Raw genomic sequence first — 19,568 nt, 5'->3', positions numbered from 1 at the left:
AACTATGACATAATCTAAGTTTCTATTTATCTTTAAATAAAGATCTTCATATTGTGGTTCAATGATCAATTTAATTGGTCTGCTAAGCTCTGTTCCATATACCTCACCCATTTCATGAAGTTACTTGCAAATATAAAATAATTCTCATGTCATTAATAGACTATTTCTACAGTTAAGAGAGTAGAACGCATTATATGTGGATTAAAGTACCTATTCAAAACCACTAATCTTATTGAATGTATCTTATTAAGGAGAAAAAGAAAAAAAAAAAGTTACGAGACAAGAAAGGCTACGTAGAGGATTGCCCACCCCAGGAAACACCTGAGCCTGAGCATCCTGCTCCTCAGTACTTGCTCCGAGTGTATCCAGCAGAGCACAAGGATGGATTTGGCGTCACAGTACACGGTCTCCGTTACACTTTCAGTGCTCCCCTGCACCCAGCACTCAGCAGGTGCTCGGTAAATGATGATTAAACACTCAATCTAGAATGTTTCATCAGACAACAAAATGTGGTGCTCAATAAAGATTCCATATTTACAACCATGGCTATTTCTTCCAGAAAATAAATTCTGTAACACATGAGGAGTTATTCATTTACAGTTATCACTAGAGAAAACTGGATGGACAAAGCTTTGACTTGTTTGGCGAGTACAGGAAGAGAAAAAAAAAATCAATGTGATTTGTTATTCTTCACTTACTACTGGCTATTGGGCAGACCAGAACAACAGTAAACAGGTGTGATGCATGGTAAAGGGAATGGTGAGCCTTTGGTTTGTCAGCACACTGATCTTCCTCACAGGGCCAAGGAAGGATGAGTTACCAGCAAGAGAAAAACACCGTACTCACATAGACTGAGACAATGTGTGCTTCTGGGAATGATACCCCAATGTCCCAGGAAGCCTGCCCTCAATGCATACCTTTTGGTAGAATCTAAATTTTCACCACGCGCAATGACTCTGTTGGATGGTGGTCGGTGAACATTTCAATCACCGTGTCTCTGATTAAAGCAGAAAGGCCTCTTGCAGGTGCAGACAGAGCACGGCCACTGCAAACGAGGCTGCACGCAGCTCAATGCGAAAAGGACCAGTCCAAATCCTTATCGTGGCAAACTCTGCCTCCAACTCAATTCCAACTCTTCTCTAAAACACACATTCAGTAAAATGATAAAACTACTATTCCACGTTGGCCCCAAGGAAAATACAAAGAGAAGGCAGCTCTGCTTGGACAGCCCTTTGTAACTTCTGCTTCTCAGGGCCTAGGTGTTCAACCTGCAGAAAATCACTTTCACACATTCTCTTCCTCTTATCAAGTTGTTCACATCCCTGCTTCCTCCAGCCGGTCTCTGCCAGATGGAAGACACAGCAGCAAGTGGCACAGCTACGTTCGTTCATGCGGTCCTCAAGAGACTTTCCCCAGGCCCTACAGCAAGTCAGAATTCTGAGCCTGAGGGAAGTCCAGCAAAGCCCAGCCTCAGTGAGCCTGACGTCTCCAAACCCCACTCAGCAGCGGGAGAACTCACAACTGGTGGAAACAGGTAATTCTGCAGAGTGCACCCAGAGGCAGCTGACTTACAGCAAGCGGGGTTCCAAACACCCTGCTTTTAAATTATTTAATTATTCCAATAAGCATGATCGCTGCACAACGGAAAACTTATTAAGCAACTGACACGAAAACAGATGAAGTGTTCAGCCTAAGAATGAGAGTAAAAGTCCACGCTCCAACCTCAGCAAAGAGAAACGTGACCAGTACAAACTACAGGCAAAGGTGTGGCTTCGCAGTGAAGACACCCGCAGCGCATATGGGAGTGCCTGGGTCAAGTCTAGTGCCTGATGCCAGCTCCTGCTAACGCAGACCCTGGGAGCTGGGAGCGAGTGGCAACGTGCAAGGAGGCGGATCAGCCACCCAACGGGGAGAGCCACTGGGTTCCCAGCCCGCAGCTGCTGCAGGGGGTTCTCAGCCCGCAGCTGCTGCAGGCATTCGGAGCGGGAACGCAGATGGGAGCTCCCTTTGTATCTTTCAAATGCCTGAAATTAAAAAAAGAAATAAAAACTCCTCTCTTCAAATTTGGCAATTAGTTCACATTGAGAAAGTCTGAAATAAAACAGGCAAAGGCAAGCAAAAGCTTTTCCAGTTTGAACATTTCCACTTTCAAACACAGGGTGTCTTGAAGGAGTCCAGATAAATGGGTTTTACTGAAAAGCATTCGGGGCAAGTGTTCAAGGCTTCTTCCTTCTCCAGGTATAAAAGATGCTTTTCAAACAGCAGAAAGCCACCATGTGCATATCTCTCAGAAATATTAATAAAATGATATCCTGGTTTTTTAAATTAAAATGATACCCTAATACTCTAAAGTAGTGATGTTATAATGTGTCCACAAAAGCAGTTGTATGGGAGTAAAGCAGTATTGGCCAGAAATCCTGAGTAAGCAGGGAAGAGGCGAGAGGTCCCACGGGAGGCCTTCAGTACAGCGACACCGACACCAAGGGGACGCGAAACAGCAGGAGGCAAACAGACGCCCGTCCCAGGCTTCAGTTTTTGTTTTTAAAGCTCATACAACATGACTTGCTCAGCTGTTACAAAAATTACAGTAATGTAGTTAAATTCATTTTACAGATTTTCTTTTTTTTTTTTTTTTTTAATCCATTTTATTGTATTGTTGTTGACAATCTTTACATAGTTAACTATAGTTGAAGGAAAAACAAGAAAAAGAAAAAAAAAGGTTCAGGGGGATAGGGAGGTGGGCAATGCTATTATGTCCATATTGTTTCCATCATGTATCTGAGGTAAAGGGGGATATTGAGGGAGAAGCCCCACCTGGTTTCCCGCCCACCCCAAGTCCCGGATGTGGGGCATGCTCTGAGATATGTGCTCAAGTGGAGTTAATAGTTCTCCAGTTATGAGTCACTGCCAGTTTCGCTCGATGAGGTGGTCCACTGATTGATATGGTCCATCATGAAGTCTCCATTTGTCCCATATTTCGCTGCCAACATGTAGCTGAGATGAATGATTGTCCTATTCTGTCTTCTGTCTTTTCTTGGTTAGAATTCTGAGTCCAGCAGTTCAAGTGGGGAGATCTCCAAAGATACTTTGAGGTATTCCCAGATTAGTTTCTTGTGTGTTCTAGCAAGCACAGGGCCCGGCACAGTCCATCACCCTGATCAGCTGGTGGTTGCAATTGCTGTGTTGGTTCTGTTTTCAGTCCCGAGTTGCACTGGAACCAATGGGTGTTGTAGTCCAGTCTGGTTCGGCCCTTGCATCAACCAGTGGGAGCTGCAGCCTAGTTGGGGCGACCCACAATAACCCCCACCAGACCGCCCCCTACCCTGGTTTGCCAGTATGTGTAGCAGAAGACCAATCTGTCCCCCATCCCATTTGGCTCTGGTACTTGTCAATGGGTATTAAAGCTTAGTTTTATCTAACCAACTCAACCATCTAGCCCTCACAGATATTGTTGAGTACCTCTCTATCTAGCCATCCCAGCCCCCGTCCTAGTTTTCATGCCCTCCCACGGGAATAGTGACCCAAGAAGGGGGAACCCACTTTTTCCCTCCCAGGTCTCTCTGTCCTGGTTTATGCACTCTTTAGGTGGTCCTGTGATTTGACTCGACAGAATTAGTCCCCAGTGCCAGCTTCTGCCAGCTGAAGCTGTGGCCCTGATCTAGTCCACATGCAGCGCACAGGTGTTGTAGCCTTGCTTAGTCGTATCTGTCTCTATCCCAGCCCACGCTCTCCAGTGGGAGTGGCTGTCCAGCGAGGGGGCCAGCCCCTTAACCCCCCCGCCAGCTTTGCCCCTCCCTTCCTGGATCTCACGTGTGCTGGATGGGTGCTGCATTCATATCCAGTACAGGCAACCACGCCCTGGCGTTCCATAATGTGTACTGGTTTTGTCGCAACCGAACCCGGCCCATTTCACACTCTGTTCTGGTGATCGGATTTGCCAGAGGATGACATGAACTGATTCAGCCTGGTCTGCTCCTGACCCATGCCGAATGCATGCCAGTGGGAAACTTTCCATGGCCTATTCTGGGCTGTTTCCAATCATGCTTCTCGCGCTTACCTGCAGGGACTGTGTCCTGCCAGAGGAGTTGCCCAGGCTCCTCCATCAGAACCCCTCCCAATGCCAGATTTTGCGCTTGCCAGGGGGTTCTTGAGCCAACCCTACTCAGTTCACCTCCTGTCCTAGCAGGAACAGTGGCTTTTCCTGGCTGGCTTTCACCCCATTCTGACTCTTGTTGTTGGATGTTTCAGCCCAGCCATGGCTCGTCCATACCCACATACAGCTCACACATGGCTCAGAAGGGGATTGAGACCCAGCCTAGTCAGTCCCACATCTACCCTGTTTCTCCATAACACCAGATGGTGCTGGGATCTGAACCGGCCTGGTGCATCCAATCCCAGCCCACACTAGTGCCTCGGGTGACTGCAACTGTTTTCTAGATAGAACACAGCCCCCATTCCAGCACATACACCCCTTGGTGGGAACCTCATCCCAGCTGTGGCATCCCAGATTGGGACCGTTCCTAGCCGTAAATCACGCACCTGCACGTGGTTGCTCCAAGGACCATTAGGTGCCAGCCTGCTAGACAAGCCAGAGCTTATCTTTTACTTGATAGGTGTTCAAAGCTCAGCATTATTAAGGGATTGGAAGTTCTTCAAAGGAAGAGTTGCTGGTATTGGGAATCTTTAGGATTGACTCAGATCCCAGAAACAGTGGGGTCACTCTAGAGCTATCTCAGCAGCGATTCAGACGTCCAATACCCCAGAGCTCCCCGGCCGGGCGGCCAGCAGGCTCAGCCTGGCGCCAAATGGCGCACTGGCCTCCCGGGCCCAGCCCGCCATGAGCCATGGGCACATGGCGGACTGGGTTCGGGATCCGAGCTAGACGTCCTCTCCCACAGCCCTCGGCTCGCCTCTGGCAGCTGGAGGTGTAATCCTGCAGGCCCGAGGTTGCACCCCTCCCCAATCCCGTTCACCACCCAATGAGGGTGGCGGGTGGGCCCTGGACATGCCCAGTCACGGAGGCCTCCCCCCTCGGCGTACTCACCCCAGAAGGAAGCAGGCCCCGCACCCAGGCATGTCCGGGCCCAGCCCGCCATGAGCCATGGGCACATGGCGGACTGGGTTCGGGATCCGAGCTAGACGTCCTCTCCCACAGCCCTCGGCTCGCCTCTGGCAGCCGGAGGTGTAATCCTGCAGGCCCGAGGTTGCGCCCCTCCCCAATCCCGTTCACCACCCAATGAGGGTGGCGGGTGGGCCCTGGACATGCCCAGTCACGGAGGCCTCCCCCCTCGGCGTACTCACCCCAGAAGGAAGCAGGCCCCGCACCCAGGCATGTCCGGGCCCAGCCCGCCATGAGCCATGGGCACATGGCGGACTGGGTTCGGGATCCGAGCTAGACGTCCTCTCCCACAGCCCTCGGCTCGCCTCTGGCAGCCGGAGGTGTAATCCTGCAGGCCCGAGGTTGCGCCCCTCCCCAATCCCGTTCACCACCCAATGAGGGTGGCGGGTGGGCCCTGGACATGCCCAGTCACGGAGGCCTCCCCCCTCGGCGTACTCACCCCAGAAGGAAGCAGGCCCCGCACCCAGGCATGTCCGGGCCCAGCCTGCCATGAGCCATGGGCACATGGCGGACTGGGTTCGGGATCCGAGCTAGACGTCCTCTCCCACAGCCCTCGGCTCGCCTCTGGCAGCTGGAGGTGTAATCCTGCAGGCCCGAGGTTGCGCCCCTCCCCAATCCCGTTCACCACCCAATGAGGGTGGCGGGTGGGCCCTGGACATGCCCAGTCACGGAGGCCTCCCCCCTCGGCGTACTCACCCCAGAAGGAAGCAGGCCCCGCACCCAGGCATGTCCGGGCCCAGCCTGCCATGAGCCATGGGCACATGGCGGACTGGGTTCGGGATCCGAGCTAGACGTCCTCTCCCACAGCCCTCGGCTCGCCTCTGGCAGCTGGAGGTGTAATCCTGCAGGCCCGAGGTTGCGCCCCTCCCCAATCCCGTTCACCACCCAATGAGGGTGGCGGGTGGGCCCTGGACATGCCCAGTCACGGAGGCCTCCCCCCTCGGCGTACTCACCCCAGAAGGAAGCAGGCCCCGCACCCAGGCATGTCCGGGCCCAGCCTGCCATGAGCCGTGGGCACATGGCGGACTGGGTTCGGGATCCGAGCTAGACGTCCTCTCCCACAGCCCTCGGCTCGCCTCTGGCAGCTGGAGGTGTAATCCTGCAGGCCCGAGGTTGCACCCCTCCCCAATCCCGTTCACCACCCAATGAGGGTGGCGGGTGGGCCCTGGACATGCCCAGTCACGGAGGCCTCCCCCCTCGGCGTACTCACCCCAGAAGGAAGCAGGCCCCGCACCCAGGCATGTCCGGGCCCAGCCCGCCATGAGCCATGGGCACATGGCGGACTGGGTTCGGGATCCGAGCTAGACGTCCTCTCCCACAGCCCTCGGCTCGCCTCTGGCAGCCGGAGGTGTCCATTTTACAGATTTTCAAACCACAATTTTCTTAAAGATGTTTAACAACGATACAAGGCAATAATGGAAAAATTTCATGACCTGATTTCTCTTATTCAAGAAAATGAATCACAGTAAAACCTCCACTTGTGAAACCGAGGTCTCTGGGATCTCCTGGGGAACAGCCAAGGTCATATACCCACAAACAGCCAAGGTCATCTACCCACATACCCACAGAACACATCCCTAAATATGTACACTCAAGTGGTATGCATCAGACATGACATGCAAGGGGATAGAAAGATAAGAACTACGTAAGAGACCAACACAACACTGCCATTGTGCCCTGTTCTGCGTGTCCCTATCATCCTGCTCGGTTAGACAAGAAATTCCAATGAACTCCCGATCCAGAGACGGTTTCTCTGGCTACAAAGGGACCTTTGTTTGAAACCTCCACAAGTGACAAGGCCAATTTTGGCCAATCTTGACATTTTCATGGACCCCTTCCACTACATTTTTGTCCTAGTCCAAATCATTTCCCGAAACCTTTCTGAAATCCAAAGAAAATAGGGCCCAGATAAAGTATCTGTTAAATGCTTCAAGAAATACCATCTACCATACACATATGTTCCTCAGAGTATTTTTCTATAAATTACTTTTAAAAGCAAAACACAAGATTTGCATGACTTAATCCACATCTTTAAAAAATTTTTAACAGAATAGCAACAATACGCTGAATTAATATTTTAACTCATACCCACCTGCCTTAGTAAATAGAAAGTGATTTCAAAATTTTTAAAGAAAAGCTTATTTATGCAGCTTTTATGCAAAACTGACATTTAAATAAAACTAAAACATTTGCTATAAGACAATTCAGGATTTGCTTTTTATATCTTGAGACAAAGAATTCTTTCACTTAAATCGTAAGAAAAGCTTGCAAAACCATTTTCTATAAACTTTACTTTGAGGATGTTCGATTATTTTTTCAGATCAAGCAGCATCATTTTACAAAGCATGCGCTCTCTGCCACTGCCACTCTCCAGGTCACTGGACAGTACATGAAGGAGTTTGGCGTTACTGGGATGACTTCTTAATTTGATGATATCGAAACCACAAGGACACTTTTATGATCAACCAGCCTCTTTCTAGTGCAGACTGCAGGACAGCGGGCAAGTAAACACATTCGGGACTGCTCGCATTACAGACACCGGCCAAGGCCCCTCATGTGGGAACAACGCCCACAGGGAAACAAGGATGCTGGAGCTAAGCCTCAGGAAACGAGATGCTCTGGTTCACTTCTAAGATGCCACATGCTAAGACGAGAAGCAAAGATCTGAAGAGGAGCTCACGTCTACAGCCATGGGCGCTGGATACCACCAGGAGCCCATCTGAGGCACCTGCCCATGGAGAATCCCTCCAACTGGAAGCTGGCTGCTCAGAGGGAATCCTTCCTGTCACTGCTCTACGTGTCCTAACAAAGTGGCCTGGATCACTGCACCCTGAAGACACACAAAGCTCACCAGCTTCAATCCTGTCCAAGTGGATGATTCTAAACAAACTCACAAAATTAGTCTGGGCCTCAGTCTCTTTACCTGCAAATGGGAAACAGTGGCATTTCACAGACTTTACAGGAGATGAAATCAGTCGACATGTGAAAAGTGTTGGAAAAGCATAATATTTGCAGCCAGGTGGCAATAATTAACATACAGCAACGAGGGACAACATCTCATGACAAACAAGCAGCTAAGAAACAGAAAAGTTTTTGCTTTTGAAACATAATTATCCATCTTCCTTATGCTTAGGCCATGTACTAGGCTTAACTTGGCAGAAATCATAAAGTTTACATTAAAATCTTTTCCATCAGCCAGAACAACTGTGTGGTCCTGCTTATTTGACTCACAACTGGCAGAGCCAAAAATCCATGTAATGGTTCAAAATCCACAGCTGTAAGTGCAATACAGATGAAATATACCAGCTCAACCCCAGGCACTGTTTCTTTTTCCATGAAGTCTAACCACCCTACTTTAAGATTGATAACAGCTAATGACTAAGTGTGCTAACACTTTACTCTGTCCCCTAGCCAGGATCATTATCCAAGTTTAAATCTCCATGTGAAAGCTCAGAATCCACAGAATCTTGGAGCCTGAAAAAGCAACAACAACAAAAACTTTAAAAAAAAAAATGCAGTAGTCCCCAAATGTGTGCAAAACATGGCCAGGCAAATGGTCTAATTGGGAGCTGGAGCATGCCAGGGCCTGTTCTGAGCATGGCTCAACGATCTACTCACAAGAAAACACCAGGCAAGTAAGATGCATATGGCTCATGTTTAACCTTAGTCTAAGTGGAAACTAACACCTAGACTATTCTGATTTTGGAAGAATCCATTAACTTCGCTTCATACTATGTCAAAATAAAGATGACTGCCAAAATACCTCAACCATCTTTACAAAATCATGAGAACTGATGCGCCACTTCCGCATTAAATAAAACTCATTCCTGCCTTTATATTCAAGGACCTATTTGGAACTTATTTCTATATTTTATTTTTAATACAAAGCTGCACCAGTGTAATTTACTGTCTTTTTTTTTTCAAAAATTGAATCACAATGCAACTGTTTCAGTAAATCGAAATATTTTCCTTCCAATCTTTGTCAATGCAAAAATAATTTTAAAAGTGAGTATCATCTAAAATACTTTTTGCTTGTTTTTCAATTAAGAATATTTAATGTTTGATGCTGTATTGCTAGAGTTTTTAATTGGCATGTAATAGTCATAGGCTTTCATGGAGTGCTAGTGTAGTTTTTCAATACATTTCTGTAGTATAAAGCAGCGAAAACAGAGCTAGTATTTTCATTTCCTTCTCTTTTTTGCCTTTGGAATCCATGAGCTCGACTCTTCTTGTTCTTCTTACACTAATAACTGCTTAGCATGGATTCTATGTGATTCCTCTGTGCTGTGGCACCTGATGTTAGCATGGATTCTATGTGATTCCTCTGTGCTGTGGCACCTGATGTTCCATCTACCTCTCTTCCCATCTCTTCCCCTCTCTTCCAAACCTCTAGTAATCACCACTGTAAGTTCAAACTGACTTCATAAAATGTCTACATGAGGGAGAACATTGCCATATTTGTCTTTCTGTGCCGGGCTTGTCTCAACCTAATAATCTCCAGCTCCAACATTTTGTTGCAAATGTCAGGATTAGGGTTTGTTGTTTGTTTAATGACAGAATATTTTGTTTATTGCTGAATGAAGACCTGTCCCTGGGACTATAGCACGATAGTCCTCTGCCTGCAGTGCCACCAGGCCATATAGATGCTGGTTCAAATTCCAGCTTGTCCACTTCCAGTCCAGCTCTGAGCTAATGCATCAGTGGGGGATGTCTCAAGGCCTTGGGACCATGCATCCAAGTGTGAGACTTGGAAGAGGATCCTGCCTCCCAGTTCCAAACTTGTCCAGTTCTGGCCATTGTGGGATTTGGGCAGTGAACAATCAGACGGAAGATCTCTCTCTTTCGCTGTCTCTCCCTCTCTGTATCCCTGACTTCTAGTAAAATGAAGAAATTATTAAAGAAAATAAAATAGAAGACCTGTTCTTAAACCAAATCATAGATCCCGACAGAGGCAAATATAAAAAGAACATACCTAAAAAGTAGATAAATTCAAATCTAGACATGTTTCAGAAGATCAGACAGAAATGATAAAATCATAGTAATACATCAACAAAATAATTGCTATTTGGTGGTACACAGTGCACCAGGTTAAGCTATTACTTAAGATTCTTACCTCTACTTTTGTTTTTTTTTTTTTTTCTTTTAAGATTGGAAAGGCAAATTTTTATTGGAAAGGCAAATTTTACAAAGGAGATACAAAAGATCTTCCATCCATTGGTTCACTTTCAAGTGGCCACACTGGTTGGAGCTGAGTTGATCCAAAGCTAGGAGCTTCTTCCAGATCCCCCATGTGGGTGCAAGGACGCTTTGGCTCGTCCTCGACTGCTTTCCTGGGCATCAAGCAGGGAGCTGGATGGGAAGTGGAGCAGCCAGGACACGCAATAGTGCCAATATGGGATCCTGGGCACATAGACAGCGAGGATTTAGCCCTCTTACCTTTACTTTCAATGTAGCCCCCTGCTAATGTGAACACAGGAAAGGAATGTGAGTGTGTGTGTGTGTGTGTGTGTGTGTGGTGGTGGTGGCAACAGGTGATCGTTCAAGTGTTTGAGTTACTGCCACCCATATGGGAGACACAGATGGAGTCCTTGGGTACTGCTTTGTCCTGGTCTAGCCCTGGCTAAATGTAGACATCTGGAGAGAGAACCAGCAGATATATCTGTTCATCTTCCTCTCTGTTGTTCTGCCTTTCAGATAACTTTTACAAATATAAAATATTTTAAAACTTTCCTGTTGAGAGCTACCTTGAGAACTGAGCACTTACCCCCGTGAGGTTAGATATACTACCACTCCCATTTGATGAAGGGAGAAACAAAGCAGGTGCCTAAGCCACAACTAAGATGAATATATTAAAAACAGTGTATTTATTGCCTCCCGCAATACTTAACATAGAAAATGATGATGATGTGCCTGCTAACATAAATATCACTAGTAAAAACTGTAAAATGCTACTTAACCTGCACTGTGTCAATCACCATGTGACAATAAGGAACAAAGGTAACAGGCATACTTGGCTGTGAGTTTTACAAAGAGTAGGGGCTGGGCGGGGGTGGGGCTGCAAAATGCTTCAGGTACAAGTTAGCAAGAACGGCTGAACAGCCAGAACAAAAAAACATCATCAATGGTCATTACCTCAAGGGTAACAAAATGGAGAAGATGCTATGGCTTTAGGCTCCTTGCACTAGCTTATTTTCCTCTGCAGAAACTGAAGACAAGCATGCTTGTAGTTTCCAGTGGTTTCCCAGAGAAAGCCAAGCGTTTTAACTTTGTATTGGAAACAGAAACAAGCACCTTGCAATGTTGTTCAGCAACTCACTTTGTAGGATGTAAATAAGAGCGCACTGTGGCAACTGGCAAAACACTAAATGAACATTTAGTTCTCAGAAGTAAGGACGGAAGCACATTGCATAAAATATCAAAGCAAAGATTCTTCTAATTTTCATTTTATAGAAAATTTTCTAACACAAAAGACAGACCTTCTTTAGACTCTAAAATAGGATTTCTAAAAATACAGTATGCATTTCAAGACACATAAAAATCTCATTTAAATAATGCGCGAAGAGTATGGGCAGAATACATGAATACAAGTAACGCAGTACAATACGCTAAGAACACATTTTTCTTAAGGGAGATACATAGTTTGAGTATAACTTTCATTGAAGTAATTACATCTCAGAAACATGGCTCCCCTCTGTCGTTTCCCGCCTCAATCTAGTTTTAAGTCTCTGTTATTATTACTTATTATTATTTACACTAGAAATGTTAAAGATTTTCTCAGCATTCTCTTAAGGAGACAGACAAGATAGAAACAGTAAAAAAATCAAAACAAAACCCCACAGCACTCCGACTTCCACATACTAAGGACTGAATGAAAGCCTACCTGGTAAATTTAAGAACAGGTTTTTCATCCAGCACTTGCAACACACCACTATCAAAAACAAGAAAAGTTTTTCATTTTCGGTATGAACACTAGCCAGAAATCGAGATAGACACAAAATTTTGGGAATCTCTAATAAGCATTTTTCCCATCCGTTAAACTTTTTGAAAGACTAGTTTAAGGCCGTAAGGCGCACTCAGACGGCACGTTCCCTGCGTGCCCTGGGCTCCCAAGCGTTTAGTTCCATGCAGAGTTGAAATTCACCTGTGTTACTATTTTTGGGAGCGGTGGACTTCCTTCCTCCTGTATCACTGAAACACTTTAGTTTACAGAATGGCAAGCATCTATAAATTACTCTAAGTGCAACTGTCTCAGGCTGCACGTTTTGCTACCTCCCTTGAAGGCACACACCACCTTGTACCCTTTACTGTCACCACCTTCTCCCACTTCCCAGTGTTCCACAATTCCCCATTAGCAACCGTGAAATTCCTCAGGACACAGTGACAACTCCCCAGGGCACACGGAGGCTTTCACCATCTGCTCTCATTTCCGTTTTTGCTTTGTTCTTCTCTTTCCCTTAATTAAAAAAAATTAACAGGTTTTAACATTTTCTCATATTCATTCCATCTGCAGTTATTAAATATACGGATGTATTTATTCTTGAAAACAGGGATATTAATACTACAAAGTGAGGGCTTCATGACAACGATCATAATCTAGGAAAATAAGATTAAAATTCAGTGAAGCAATATTTTTAACTCTACACCAAATGATATGACATCCACCCAATTTTTACACTCTCCACAAATTGTACAAATAACTGAAAACACGGTTTCTCAATTCTTTTCTGGTTCTGGCTTATTGCCTATAACCTAGTGATGTCTACTTCCACCCATTTTGCTAAAAATGTTAGATTTTCACTGACTTAAAAAAAAAAGATTCATTTATCTTTATTTCAAAGTCTAACTTACAGAAAAGGAAAGACACAGCAATCACCTCCCAAATGGCCCCATGGCCAGAGGTGATCTAATCTGAAGCCAGAACCTTGGAGCTTCTTCTGGGTCTCCCACGCGGGTGCAGGGTGCAGGGCCTTGGGCCATCCTCCGCTGCTTTCCCATGCTATAAGCAGGGAGCTGGATGGGAAGTGTAGCAGCTGGGATTTGAACTGGAGCCGCAGAGTGGAGCTTGCTGTGCTACTGTGCAGGCCCCAGATTTCATTAACTTTCAAGGCTTAGTAATAGTTCATCCTGTACATACACATTTTCTTAACCCAATCACCAGTTGATGGACACCGGGTTGATTCCATATCTTAGCTACTATGACCTGAACTGCTATAATCATGAGGCCAAAGCTAAATCTTTAATTCCTTGGATACATTCCCAGCAGTGGGATAGGTAGATCAAAGCAGGGAATTATTTTCAGATTTCTGAGGAATCTGTAAACTGTCTTCCCACCAACACTCAATTTGGGTACTTTCAAAAAAAAATTGGGGGATGGTAGTCATTCTATGTTGGGTGAAGTGAAACCTCATTACGGGTTTTTATTTTCATTTCTCTAGTAACTAATGATCCTCCATATTTTCTCATTTATATTTCTTCCAATTATGGATTTACCAGCCATTCACTTATCTAACGTCTTCCTCTGTTCTATTTTTGGCTGACAATTGATTTTCCTTTCCAGTGTTTCCTTCTCTGGCTATATAAACATGCTTTACTGTATAAGCTGAAAGCACAAAACAATGTCAAGATAGAAAAAGGAAGAACTCATATCTTCCAAAGTTTTTGATAAATTGCCCCCTAAAAACAACTTAATTCTACACTTGGGTCGTGCTTTGTAATCTGAGCATAATACGAAAAACTGCCAATGTTGGCAAATACCTTCTTAATCCTTTTATCGGTTGCATAATTTAAACATAAACATCATTAAGTTAAATACATACTAAAGTGCATTCCCCATTCTTCTAAAATCTTCTAGTTTCAGTTTTTCTGATCTGATGAATTGATGAGACTTTTGTTTTTTGAAAGGCAGTGTTATACAATGAGGAAGAGAGACTGACAGAGAGACCTTCCATCTGCTGGTTCACTTTCCAAATGGGCACAACTTTTGGAGCTGAGCTGACTTGAAGCCAGGAGAAAGGAGCTTCCTCTGGGTCTCCCACATGCGTGCAAGGTCCTAAGGACTTAGGTCATTCTCCACTGCCTTCCCAAGCCATAAAACAGACAGCGGATCAGCACAGGCACCGACACCTACATAAGACGCCAGCATCTCAGGCGGAGCATAGTGGCCTGAAGTGTTAGGTCTTACCTGACTAGTCAACACAAAGTCCAGTCACACGTTTCAGTCAATGACAAGAGATACACACAACAATGGTCCCAAAATCTCACAATGGAGATGAAAAATTGCTATCAACTAGTGAATTAGCTTTTGTCATATGACATGTATGTTGGTGGCAAATCTGGTGCAAACAAACCTACGACAGGACTAGCTGAACAAAAACACAGTGCAATTATGTACCACATATTTAATAATGATAGCAAACAGCCATGTTGCTGGTTTATCTATTTAGTATTGACCCTCTTCCTACAGAAACCGGTGACTGTAAAGCAGTCCATGTTGCTCAGCACACTGCGTGTGGCCTTACCCACATCATGTGTCCTGTGACGCTGCATCACCTTCCCTTGTGTCTGACTTAACCTCTCACTTCACTTACCATGGCACTACGAGCAGAGGCGCTCTAGCCCAGGTGTGTAAGAGACTATACCATCAGCTGGGTGTAACTGCCCTGATGTGTTGTCACGATGACAGAGTTGTCTAATGACACATTTCTTAGAGATAAGCAATGCGTAGAGTGTACGTTCACGCCTCTGGGATTCAGGTTGAGGCATCAAGATCATTTACTTAAATGGAATTAATTCTGCTGAAAAGGCTATAACACAATGCTTGGTATCACTGGTAAGTATTCCATACAACATAAATAATACAGTGAATCACAAATGAATGCATATTTCTGTCCAGCTTTTGGGGAAAAGTCCTAGATTTTAACAATTTGGAATTTGATGAACTCAGTTGCCTTTAGCACTTCTACTGGTGATTTAATTTGATCAACTTTTCACATAACTGCTGAAACACTTCTGCTGAGTGGCTAAAGTCCTCACCTTGAACATGCCCGGGATCCCATATGGGCGCTAGTTCATGTCCAAGGCACTCCACTTTCCATCCAACACCCCACCTGTGGCCTGGGAAAACAGTCCAGGATGGCCCAAGGCCTTGGAACCCTGCACCCGCATGGGAGACCTGGAAGAAGCTCCAGGGTCCTGGCTTTGGATCAGTGCAGCTCTGGCTGTTACAACCACTTGGGGAGTGAATCATTGAATGGAAGAGCTTCCTCTCTGTCTCTCTTCCTCTCTGTAAATCTGACTGTTAAATAAAAATAAATCATCTTTTTTAAAAAATGCTAGTTTTTTCCTCTACTGGTTAAGCAATCTGCTTTGATTAGCTAAGTTGAATTTCCACATTAACATTGTTTATCTAGTGATAACAAGTCTAAGAAAACTTTTTGTTTCCCCTGCTTTTATCTGATGTCAATTTAGTCTTTATCTAAAATTTTAATTCCTGTATTGTAGGAAATAACAGCACTCACGTAATATTTACTAAGAGATATTTCAGATGACTTGCCTCTATATGGAAGTTTTTAAGATAAACGTTAACTGAACTGCGTAGATAATTCTTCTCGCCCATTAGGTGGAAATAGAGCTAAAGCTCCGTGACACCTTTGCCAGACCTGCCGGGAGAGCAGGCAGGTCACTCTCCGACAGACTATAAAGCCCAACGACTTTTTTGAAAGGGAATTTGGCAATATCTTCCATAATCTACGTGTGTTTACCCTTTGATCCAGCCATCCTTCTTCTAGGAAAGATGCAGTGGTTAAAACAGAATGGCAAGAAAGCAGCACTCCTTTGTAGTAGTGAGACCGAAAATAGCCCTAATGCCCCTAGATGGAGGCTGATGGATAAACCGTGACTCAGCTCCTCGATGGAAAAAAGGAATAAGGCTTCTCTCCATAAACTGCCATGGCGCAGTCTCTAATATACACAGTTCAGTAAATTAGCAGAGGTTGAGAAAAGTCAGTAGGCAGAATATGTCTTCATTTGCCTAAGGCAGAGAGATACACACATATATTTGCATATGCTTACTTTGAAAAACAAAGAAAAACTACAAGGCAGTCTACACCCATACAAGGAGGGCAAGGGGTAGGGGGAATGGGTTAGAATCCAGGCTTCCTCTATGAAGAACCATCGAAGCCCTGTGGCGGAGCCAGTGATAGAACACTGTGCACATTGAAGGTATACCAGCTGATGAATCTGGGGTGCCTGTAGGCTAGCCTGAAAACACCTGGCTTTACAGAATTGATTTTGGATTTTTTTTTCTGGCTATCTTCTGAAGCAGCCTGAAATCGCCAGCAGTGAGCAGCCCTGCCACTCACACTGAGATCTTTCACATCAAAAGACTCCAGGGCCCTCTGGGGAAACGGCTCATTTCAGGCCTGCAGCATGGATTAAGAAAACCTAATCCTTTAAGATCTTAACATGGAAATGACCAAAGATCAGTAAAACTAAAGATGAGAAAATTTGAGCATCAACCAGCAAAATCACTTGAGCTTAATCACTGTGTACATCAATAGGTACACATTTCCCTTTATAAAAATATCCCAGCTAATAAATGAATAATGAATGATTAATTAGAATAACACTATTTTACAATCCTTAATGAATTAATGAAGCTGGCATTGTATCACCCGCCACACATTATGTGACTCCTGGAAAATGCTACAGAACAAATGATACAGTCTTTTTAATGAATAATATGCAAGGAAAGAGTGCAAAAAATGAAAGAGAAAACTTTTAATAACAGACAAATAACATGCACATATGTAATACTGTTGTGGAAGACGGAGCTGAAAAATTCATCTGGCAGAAGAGCGTTTACACTATGAGACCACTTAAGTAAAAACAAGGAAAACATACCATTAAGTTTTCTTGTACAATGCAACTACATCTAACAAATATACAAGAAAGAAAATCTTGAGATTGTTGACATCCGCTGATCAGGAAATAATATAGAAGAGCAATTTTTTCTACAGAACTCTTGTATCTTTGGAATTATAAAATATGAACTTAATACTTGCACATAAAAGATAAATACAACAGCAGCACAATGAAACAGTAGGCATGACCACAGCATTATGATTATATGAGAAAATGTCTTTTATATTTATAAGTAAAGCACTATTTCTATATACCTAGAAATATTTAAGGTCAAAGAAGAGTCAACAAATATGGAAAAATATTAGCAATGATTCCACATAAGTTTTGAGGGTAAGAAAATTTATTACACAATTTAAGATACTTCTCGTGACAAAAAGTAAAACAGAAAACCTCATAAGGATAATTAAAATAAACTGTTACTGCATTCCACTGCTTCAGGGACACCAAAGCAGGCCTACTCTTCCGTTACCACAGCAGGCGGACAGCGAACCCCAGCAGGAAGAGAGCAGACGTGGGAGACGGTGGGGATGAAAACGCGTCAGCAGCTGTCTGCCTTGACACCCAATTACAAACCTGCTTCTAATCATCAACCTGAAATTTACCTTAAACTTTATTTTAAGGAACAAAGATGAAAGCAAAGCTATTTGAATGGAAGGGAAGCTGTAACCCTAAATTCCTTCCTTTGAACATTTTTTTTTAGTAAACAACATCTTGAAATTACCAAGAGCAAACGGAAGCGCACTCACTTTTTGCTGGCCTCACACACGTCCGTGATGTTGGAGAAAAGATGGTGCCTTTCGGTTTGGGTCATGGTATCACTCAGTTCTTTAGAATTCTTAAACATCCGTATCAAGATCTCCAAGCTGAGCAAATAGGAGTGCTCAGAGGATATGACTTCAAATATAGCCTATAAGAAAGGAAGAGAAATGATTAGTACATCTTTAAATTTAAGCACTAAATATGGCTCTCAAAAACTTGCTTTGGTAGTGCTATAACGCCTTGAAAAGTACAAAAATACAAGCATTACGAAAGCTGTCTCATCAAACTTGCTTTACTTGTAACAGACACGTGGAACCATAAGCGAAGAAGCAGTCACCGTCCACAGCATAAATACGGGAAGGAGAAAGGAGCGGGTGACTCAGAATTGCGACCTGAGGTCACGCTGCGGCCCAGGGGTGGAATCCATGGAAGGAAACCGGGCATGCCATGAATTAACCTCTGAGTTCATCTCCTCCCTCCCTGTGCCTTCAAAGCTAGCTGCTTCCGGGACAGCAGGGATTTATGGTTATCAGGAGACAGCGAGAATGTCTCATCAATAACTCCCTCCTTCCTCTAATCTAACTAATTTGCAGTCAGTGACAGCACATTTTCTGGCACAATATGTACTTATCTCCGAGAGGTTCTTAACAGGTGCAGCAAATGTTTTACATAAACTCACACACTGAGTTCAATCAGCCACCTTCTCCACCCTCCTCAGAGTGGCCACAAGGAACACAGCAGTTTTCCTGATGAATGGTGAGGATGAAATGCCAACCCACAGACACAAACAGCCAGTGGAAGGAATCCATCTGGCGTCTTAAGGCCAAATCCAGTATTCCCTAGGAATGGCAATGCAGGGAACAGACCTGCTCAGGAGCAGGTGGCGCACAGCCTTGCCGGCCTGACGGCTCACTAATAACACTGCTTTCAGCTCTGGGTCTCCAGGGTTCCTGTCCTTCAACCACTGGCCCAAGCAGTACAGAGACCCCAGGCCAGGTGGAAGCAGGACTGCGGGACCCCCAGCTGCTGGCATGTTGGCCTGAGGTGCTAATCTCAGTGTTCCCCTGGCTTTCCAGCATCCCTGAGGTTTCATAGACACTGATGTTTTGCTTCAGGGGAGTAAGCAGTAGTTGAAGATGCTGAATGTAACATGGTTGAAATCTGCTCTGATCGAGGCATCCACTGAGAGCGCATCAAGTTAGATCTGCTACAAATAGTTATATTCTAAAGGAAGCAACTGTTAACTTACATTTGGGGATGCTACTAATTCTCTATACCACAAATGTAACTATTTCAGAATATAAATGTACCACCTAGTGTCCATAATTAGAAAAATGAATACAAAAATTAAAATTGGAAAAAAATTAAAACTGGTATGTACAGAATAGAACATTATGTAGTGGTTATAGTGGATGATTTCAATTAACATGCACTCTCATGATAACTCTCAAAAGCAAGGAGTGTGAAAAGAATCCTATCATTTATATTAATATATGATATTAATACGGATGCACAAATATGCATGTGTATGTAACACAGGACTAAAAAGCAAAAACTGAAACACACCTCCAGACTGTACTGTCTAGGAGGAGATGAAGAGAGTGTGGCCTGTCAGCAGAATATCAGACTTGTACTGTACCCGAAATTTCCAAAAGATCACCAGAACACACAGGAGGCAGAAAAGCCCAAAAAGGGAAGATCACACACAGAGACACACACACAGAGACACACACCACACACACACACCACACACACACACCACATACCA

General features: G+C 44.6%; 1 protein-coding gene across 1 annotated transcript in view; it reads right to left on the bottom strand.

The window, feature by feature from the left end:
• Window positions 1-19,568, bottom strand: part of ARHGEF26 (Rho guanine nucleotide exchange factor 26) — a 113,829-nt gene that overhangs the window by 63,019 nt on the left and 31,242 nt on the right. The window contains exon 5 of the mRNA XM_004598087.3: window positions 17,788-17,948. Coding sequence (XP_004598144.2) covers window positions 17,788-17,948 — 161 coding nt within the window. The remainder of the gene's footprint in view (window positions 1-17,787; window positions 17,949-19,568) is intronic.

The sequence above is a fragment of the Ochotona princeps genome, chromosome 3 (genome assembly GCF_030435755.1).
Source record: "Ochotona princeps isolate mOchPri1 chromosome 3, mOchPri1.hap1, whole genome shotgun sequence".
Taxonomy (NCBI): Eukaryota; Metazoa; Chordata; class Mammalia; order Lagomorpha; family Ochotonidae; genus Ochotona; species Ochotona princeps.
The sequence above is the reverse complement of the archived record's forward strand: the minus strand, read 5'-3'. Positions and strand labels throughout refer to the sequence as shown.